Source organism: Girardinichthys multiradiatus, chromosome Y (genome assembly GCF_021462225.1).
Source record: "Girardinichthys multiradiatus isolate DD_20200921_A chromosome Y, DD_fGirMul_XY1, whole genome shotgun sequence".
Lineage (NCBI taxonomy): Eukaryota > Metazoa > Chordata > Actinopteri > Cyprinodontiformes > Goodeidae > Girardinichthys > Girardinichthys multiradiatus.
The window spans coordinates 12,379,126-12,387,993 of NC_061818.1; the positions used below are offsets into that span (position 1 = coordinate 12,379,126).

At 40.2% G+C, this 8,868-nt stretch overlaps 1 protein-coding gene and 1 long non-coding RNA gene across 2 annotated transcripts; both read left to right on the forward strand.

Moving 5' to 3' along the window:
• Nucleotides 1-1,389: 1,389 nt before the first annotated feature.
• Nucleotides 1,390-3,323, forward strand: LOC124864305 (unconventional myosin-IXAb-like). Its single transcript, XM_047359038.1, has 2 exons — nt 1,390-1,442; nt 3,007-3,323. Exons 1-2 carry the CDS (start codon nt 1,419-1,421, stop codon nt 3,220-3,222), a joined length of 240 nt encoding a protein of 79 aa, XP_047214994.1. The 5' UTR covers nt 1,390-1,418; the 3' UTR covers nt 3,223-3,323.
• Nucleotides 3,324-4,566: 1,243 nt separating this feature from the next.
• Nucleotides 4,567-8,554, forward strand: LOC124864306. The gene is made up of 4 exons (XR_007037288.1): nt 4,567-4,956; nt 5,310-5,415; nt 5,592-5,723; nt 7,675-8,554. It is a non-coding gene; the product is annotated as an uncharacterized LOC124864306 (long non-coding RNA).
• Nucleotides 8,555-8,868: the final 314 nt, after the last annotated feature.

An 8,868-nucleotide genomic window follows, 5' to 3' on the forward strand; every position in this document is an offset into this window, starting at 1 on the left:
TTTTGTATTAAAAACACTTTTCTTTTATTGGTCGGATGAAATATGCTAATTTTGTGAGATAGGAATTTTGGGTTTTCATGAGCTGTATGCCAAAATCATCCGTATTAAGACAATAAAAGACCTGAAATATTTCAGTTAGTCTGCAATGAATCTAAAATATATGAATGTTAAATTTTCATCATGACATTATGGAAAATAATGAACTTTATCACAATATGCTAATATTTTGAGAAGGACCTGTACACGGCCAGGCTGCTATAGCCAAACCTTTGGTCACTCATGCCAATGCCAAACGTCGGTTTCAATGGTGCAAGGAGCGCAAATCTTGGGCCGTGGGCAATGTGAAACATGTATTGTTCTCTGATGAGTTTACTTTTACTGTTTTCCCCACATCCGGGAGAGTTACGGTTTGGAGAAGCCCCAAAGAAGCGTCCCACCCAGACTGTTGCATGCCCAGAGTGAAGCATGGAGGTGGATCAGTGATGGTTTGGGCTGCCATATCATGGCATTCCCTTGGCCCAATACTTGTGCTAGATGGGCGCGTCACTGCCAAGGACTACCGAACCATTCTTGAGGACCATGTGCATCCAATGGTTCAAACATTGTCTGACCACTGTGCAGGACTTGTATATGTCATTCCCAAGACGAATTGACGCTGTATTGTCCGCAAAAGGAGGCCCTACACCATACTAATAAATTATTGTGGTCTAAAACGAGGTGTTTCAGTTTCATTGTCCAACCCCTGTAGTTTAAAACTAATCCTCGAAAGATGTTGTTCATTTGTTTGAGCTGACTGATGGGTGTGCTGCCCCCTGCAGGTGGAGGAACATAATGGCCACATCTTTAAGTCCACTCAGTATAGCATCCCTACTTACTGCGAGTACTGCTCCTCCCTCATCTGGATGATGGACCGAGCCTGCGTTTGCAAATGTAAGGATCCAAAACTAAACATTCAGAAAATATCACTGGAAAATATGATGAGTTGACCCAAATATGATATTCAATTAAAGAACATGAAATAAAGAATGCAGAACTGGAACAATATCGTGTTCTAGTCTTTCCCTGAATTTCACATCATTGTGTGTAGTTTCTGGTTCCACCCTGGCACACTCCAACACACTCCCAGTACACACGGTGTCCCACTGAATACACTTTCCGTATGCTTTCCTGAGTGTCAGCAAAATTCAATTACACCTCCCTCTCCCTTCATAAATCTGTCTTCTATCTAGTTACAAAGCTTTCCTTGCAGCGGTGCAGAGAGCCGACTCTCTGGACACCTTGAAGCTTCACACTAGTCTTTGATTGTTACAGTGGGCTGATGTTGTTGCTCTGCCGTTTTTAGGAGAAGCAGGCTGATGGTTGTCTGTTTTTGTCTGTTTTTGTGCCGCTCCGCTTGCCACAGAAAGTGCTGCTCCAAGATGACCACCAAGTGCAGTAAAAAGGTGCGTTTTAACCAGATCTTCTTCTTGTTTCGGGATGCAGCGGTATTTGATTGCGAAGCAGAATGTTTAAATCTAAGCATGATGATTTATTGCATTTTCTAGCACCATTAAGGCAAATTAAAAGATGAAAATACTGATAGAATTTTCTTTCTTTCTATTCCTTTCTTCAGGTATCAAAGTACTTTACACCCTGAGAGTCACTTCTAAATTCAAAACACAGGAAAAAAAAGTCACAGCTGCAAAAAACTCTAGCAGAGCATTTTCAATCTGCTGTTCTTCTCTGTCCTGATCTTATTCAGTGCTTTGGAAAAATATTCATACCCCTTAAATCCTTCATATATTATTAACAATAAAGTTCAGTGTGTTTTAATAGGATTTAATGTGATAGACCAATACAAGGTAGCGCATAACTGTAAATTAGAAGTAAAAGGAATTTTACTAAAACAAACCTATGAAATGTGATGTGCATTTGCACTCAGCCCTCTGAGTCAATACTTTGCAGGACCATATTTTGCTGCAGTGCACTTGAACATCTAGAGATGGAAAAATAGCCTAACTTCAATCAAACTGGATGGCGAGCATCTGTAAACATCACCTTTCAAGTCTTGCCACAGATTCTTAATTTGATTTAAGTGTGGATATTTACTAGGGCATTTTAACAGACAAATATACTTCGGTCTAAACCATTTCATTGTAGTACAGGCTGTATGTTTAGGGCAGTTTTCCTGCTGGAAGGTGGCTCTTCGTCCCAGTCTATAGTGTCTTTTGCAGCAGGTTTTGTTCCAGGATTATATGTGCTTAGCTCTATTTATTTACACACCAACTCTGACCAGCTTCACTGTCCCTGCTTCAGAACAGCATCCCCACAACATGGCACTACCTCCATTGTGTTTTATCTTGGTAATGCTATATTCAGGGTGATGTGGAGGTTTAGTTTATTTGCCACATGTGGCACTTTGCATATAGACCCCAATGTTTTGCTTCGTCTCATGTGACCAGAGCACCTTACTCCATATGTTTAGAAGCCTTTCCAGAACCAATGCATTTATTCTGAGAGTACGTTTCACTTGGATAGTCTATTTACAAATTACGAGACTTCTTAATACATTTGGTTGAATTGCATTTTATTTAGGGATATCAAAGTAAAGGAGGCTGAATTAAAATGCATGGACACTCTTCAGATTTTTGTTGGAAAAAACTCTGAAGGAATTAATCATTTTTCCCAATAAAGCACATTGAAGTTGTGGTTGTTATGTAAAGAAAATTGAAAAAATCAATAAATATAAATCATTTCTCGTGGCAGGGTAGTTGTCAGCAACTCTAGATAGTAACTTTGTTTAGGAATGTGCAGATTGTGTTTTTGCTAAATATTACCTGAGGTATCATACATAAACCTGTCTATTGGGATTTGTCTTGTAATGTAACAAAAACTGAAGCAGTAAAAAAGTTGATCTGTTTCTTACATTCAGGAATAGTTGCTGAAACCAAACGAAATGCCCCAGCCTTGAGTCTCGTTTGTTCTGTTTTGGCTGCCATTTTTGTCCTGTGTGTTCTTCTGTTAAAGTACGACCCGGAGCTGTCGTCCCGTCAGTTTGGGGTGGAGTTGTCCCGTCTGACCAGCGAGGAGCGCGCCGTTCCCCAGCTGGTGGAGAAACTCATCAATTACATTGAGATGCATGGCCTCTACACGGAGGGAATCTACAGGAAGTCGGGCTCCACCAATAAGATCAAAGAACTCCGACAAGGCCTGGACACAGGTCAGACATTTGCAATATTCTGAACTGATATCCTTTTTTATTTATTACGTCTTTAATACATAAAAACAGTGTTTTCTAAATATTATCATATTTGCAAAACGACGGAACAGTCAGCCAACCCAAACCTTTGCTACGTTTCTATACGTCTATTGATAATGTAATTTTTTTGAGTGTCATTATTGTTGGATGGTTTTTTACATCAGGCAGAGAAGCTGGGTAACATTGTACGCTGTGTCTGTTTTAAGTAAATGTTAGAAACGCATCGATCATAGATTTTGTGGCACAATAATGATTTTCTAAATCTGTGACCTGCTGACATTGATTTGAACCAAGTCCATTTTAAGAAAAATGAATAACAAAAGTATTTTTTTCTAATATTAGAATAAATGGGGCCATCTTAAAATCATCTATTTGTGGTAAATGTAAACAATGACGTAAACAGCCCAAAGTTAGGTTGGCTTGTATCTGCGTCACTGAAAGAGAGCAGTCAGTACTAAACAGCTCTGTACTTCACCAGGATGTTGTAAATATTTCAGAACAAAGACCAAGCAATTACAGAGATTACATTTTAAGCTATCTTCCGCATCTTGTATTAGTGAAAAAGCATGACTAGCATGGTTCATATTACTAACTGAAAATATTCTTCATGTGTATTCTCTGTAGTGTACGTCTTCTCTTAGGATGCCCACATTCACACATCCAGCACGTTCTGTGACAGATTCACTCTTTAAAAGGATAAAACAGATCAACCTTTCTCATTAACTTTTATACATTAAGCTTTTTGTTATAAGCTGACCTGTAACCCCTGTTGAAGCTATTGCTATGGTTTTTGTACTTCCTCTTACTTCTTTTTACAACATATCACTAATACTAAAAGTGGCAAGTTTAGTCGTCGTCCTGCAGAAACAACTCCCTCAGCAAACCGTATTGTCAGTGCAACCTGTTAGTGGGTAAAAATGTACCATTCACTGATCAGAAAAAAAGATCTCATTTCTAGCTTTCAAAATCCCTAATCCGGGTTGGTCAAACATAAAATCTGCCAATTCTTGTCATCAACAAATTTTTCTGTGCATTCCTGATTCCTACCTGATTCCTGACTATTTTCTCAAAGCAGTGGCGGATGCTGGTCTTTCAAGGAGGGGAAGCTCAATTTCAAGATCGCTGATTCGCTCATTTCGCTGTTAATCAAAAAGGGATTCAGCCTCAGACAGATCATCCAATCATCATGCAGAAGCTGAGCGTCCGATGGGCGGGACAAAGCCCAGCATTTTTGCTTCACTATTGAACTCAGAGTTTAAAGCACTATGAAGCTGCGGGAATGAGTGAGAGGAAAGCTGCGTCGTTACCAGTTATAAGAAGCTGATTCTGAACAAAAGTTGAACGCGTTGTAGCGCATATTTAGTCAATGACATGAACACACAACAGTATTTATTTGACATTTTAGGGGACGCTGAGCTTCCCTTGCAGACTTAGAACAATCGCCACTGGCTCAAAGTCTTTTAGAGCTTAAGAACTCCCTGTAAATAATTACAATTACTAAGGTCAGCTCTGTTTACTACGCAATGCACTGGTCATCGTTTGCAGTCAAAGGAATCAGAGGTCATGTATCCAAACTCTTTTTGGTGTAGATGTGAGCAGCGTGATTCTGGATGACTACAACATCCATGTCATTGCCAGCATACTCAAGCAGTGGCTTCGGGACCTGCCCAGCCCGCTCATGACCTTTGAACTATACGAAGAGTTCCTCAGAGCCATGGGTAAGCTCTTTATTTCAGTGTTTCCTGCCTAAAGGCTCAGCCTGCAGCTGTTGGTTTACCTTCAGTAGTTAACAGGGTTCAGACAGTCTGGATAAGTATTGGAGAAAATATTTTTCAGGTCCGGATAAAATATCTGTATGTTCAGACTTTATTCCCTGTCCGATTGTGTCATCCATCCATCCATCCATCCATCCATCCATCCATCCATCCAAAACTGTACAAATATCTGCCACAAATTCATAAATTTTTGTATTAATAGCTTAACATTAGCTGAAAAAAGACAGAGACCTCTGTCTCAGGAACCTGGTTTAGGTTCTGTGGCCTCAGATTGTGTGTCGGTCATCTGTTTTCAGGCCAGCCAGACAAGCGGGAAGTGATCTGAGGCGTATACTCTGTAATCGACCAGCTCAGCAGAACACACCTCAGCACATTGGAGCGTCTGATCTTCCATCTGGTCAGGTGTGTGATGTTAGAAAGATCAGCCTCAGCGCAAAAGTCTCAGAATTCGATAGTTCATGAGGCAAAAACACAGTGTGAAAAAACTGTTACTCTGTATTTCATGTATTGCAACGTCTTTGCTGCATTTCCTCTGTGGGATTTGGGATTAAAATAATGCTACTGTGTTTGCACTGCAGGATTGCCCTACAGGAGGAGACGAACAGGATGTCCGCCAACGCACTAGCCATCGTCTTTGCTCCCTGCATCCTCCGTTGTCCTGACACCATCGACCCACTGCAGAGTGTCCAAGATATCAGCGAAACTACAGCGTATGTCTCACTCTAACTCCAAACAATCCTCTGTGTTCACAAACACCTACAAGCAAATGTAGCTATGTTGCAAGAAACCTGTTTCTTTTTTCCAAATGGATTGCTACTCAAACTAACTTTCAGGATTAGTCTAAACTAATAAAAGACTGAATCCCATTAGTCTGAATTAGCGTAGCTTCTAAAGTGCAGGAACCTCAGTGGAAGATGTCCATTAGATTGAGAGTCGGTTCCAAGAGGTGGATCTGTGTTGTTCATCGTGTTTACTGGTAGTGAAAATCACTTTATTTGTAATGTCCATTTGCTACAATTTTATTTGTTTGTTTTTTTCATTTCTCTTCTCCTCTGTTGGAAGTATGATTATTGATTGATTAATCCTTATCAATAATTATAATTAAAAATCCTAATTTGACAAAATTAATTTCTTAACCAAAATCCTCATTTATGAATCGAGACCAGAGATGTCTTCTGGTGTTGTAATTGTGGCTCAACGCCTTTGATAATTACAACCGTTAAATACTCAGTAATAATTAATAACTATTACCAGAGATGTTGCTGTTTAATCGACCGTTTCTGCCAAAATGTGTGGAACTTTTAACCTTATCTTGACTGACGAATCACTCTTGCACAAAATAAACACAAAACGCCTTCTGTTACCATCTATGTGAATATTTATTAAATTACAGCCCTGATACAATCCGTTCTTCTGATTTAATAATCTTCACCTAATCAAACACGCAAAGTTCTACACAAAAGGTGTAAAATATCTAAACAAAATAAAGCAAAGTATGGGATCAAACCAGCATTTATGGAAAAATGATAATATGACAAAGGGATGTGGTGGTGAGGGGCGGTTGGGAGCAGAGCTCAAACTGCAACTCAGTCATAAAACGTCCCCCAACTCTGTGAGGTGAGCAGACAAAGAGTTATAAAACTTTTGACGGCAAGCTATTAGGCAGTAAAATTGAAGACAAAGAAAATGGTGAATTTCACCATGAGGTTATTTTAACAGTCCAGTCTCACAGCGTACCTGCGCTGACTCTCAGGTGACAAATAACCCCACAAAACACACACAAAGCTGGGGAGCGCAGCGGCTTCCAGACATCCAACACGACACGTCAAAGTTTCAATAAAAAGGTTACATGCACATATCATTCAGGACACATTAGATTAAATAGCGAATCTCATCGCACTAAAACCTCCTCTACCCTGCTCAGACTTTCTAAGAAAGAAAGAAATAATAAAAGGATGTGTTTTACTTTGTTGAAGTCTCCCTTCTGAGGGGGGTTGAGAGAGAGTGGGGTGGAAGTTGGAAGTTAATGTGCGTCCACAGTTTACTTCAGGAAAAACGGTCAATCTTTGTCCTCTGGCCTCCTTGGCGAAAGGGAAAATATGATCTGACCATCAAAGTCGACTGGACAAAACAAGGTGGCGATTCGTCTCCTCAAAACTCCGTGTTTTTAGTTACGTGTTAAACTCACGTCTTCGATCAGCAAAGTGAAATTTCTGGCCTTCTTATTCCAGAAACCTCAGTTATGAAATGTTCGTTGGCCAACGAAGGAGAATAAATGAAATCCACTCAGGACACTTCTCCAGGTGATGCTTCAGATGTTGGTAACCGGACCCGGTCTCCAGCTGAAGGCGAGTGTTCAAAATGGAGGCCTCCCTATATAGCGTCTTGTGACGTCAGACTTGGGACGCCCCGTCATATCAGCCGTAGTGTCCGATGGGATTTGTAGGAGCGGACTGTCCTGGATACAAAATGGCCGACAACGCCAGGAGGCCTGGTGGCGTCCAGCAACGTGCAAATGGTCCAATATTCAGCCAACAAATGGTCCAACACCTCCATCACATTTGACCTTTTTGACCTAACTTTAGCTGAATGAATCTGCTGCAGTGCAAGTGAATATTGAATATTTGTCCTTTTCTGACTTGACTTCATTTTTATCTGTAGGTGTGTGGAGCTGATCATCAACGAGCAGATGAGAAAGTACAAAGCTCGTCTGAAGGACATCAGCAGCCTGGAGTTTGCAGAGAGCAAAGCCAAGAGCAGACTGACCCAGATCAGGCGGTCCCTGGTAAGATCGGCCTGAGTTTCAGACCTGTTGAGATGAAACCTGTGATATAAATTATCATTATGCGCGATCATGGAGGTGTATGCTGTTTTCTGGACTTGTCCCCCACCCATCATTAAAACAAAAGCAAGGTTCTGCTCCATGAGCAGCTGGCATGGTTTACCTACTAAGCCATGGCAAGAGTTCATTTACATCTTCATCCAGGTTTTGTTAAATATATCTTTATATATGGACAAATGATACCAGTCTTAAGATCTGACAATCCTGCTGGGATCCTGCAGAGGGAAACACTGACCTGCAAGGAGCACATTGTGGGATTATAGTGTCTTGCAAAGTCTTCATGCCCCTTGAAATATTTCATTTTGTCAGCACAAAGTCGTGCAAATTTGTGAAATGGAAGTAAAAGGATATAGGCTTTTTAAATTTTTGCCGAGAAATATTGGAAAAGTATGTTTGTATGTAGCCCCCTTAACTCTGATACCATTAATAAAATCCAGTTGCCTAATTAAAAACTAGAGTCCGTCTGTGTGTAGTTTAATCTCAGTATAAACCCAGCTCTTCTGTGAAGAGAACATTAGTGAACAAACAGCATCATGAAGACCAAGGATCACAGGTCAAGTTTAATGCAGGGCTACGTTCTAAAACAATATCCCACTTTACAGAGCTCCGTTCAATCCATCATCTGAAAAATAGTATGGAACAACTATAAACCTCCAAACAAATGGCAGGTTGGCAAGAAGACAATAAATCAGAAAAATAGCCAAGAAATCAATGGTACCACTGGAAGAGCAGCAAAGATTCAATGCTCAGGTGGGAAAATCTTTTGATAAGGTAGCTAGTAGACCTGGGCGATATATCGAGATTTTAAAACTATCGCGATTTTTTTCAAAAGAGTTATGAGATGAGAGTATATCGTTTATATCAAAATGGTTTACATTGCATATTAATTATTCTTTTAGATCCGCCAATTCTTCTGTCTCCTTCCTCATGTGTCTGTGTCGAACTTCCCAAAAAGTTCGAGCACTACACATCTTTTCCACCATTTGAAACAGCACCATAAAAACGAATACGAA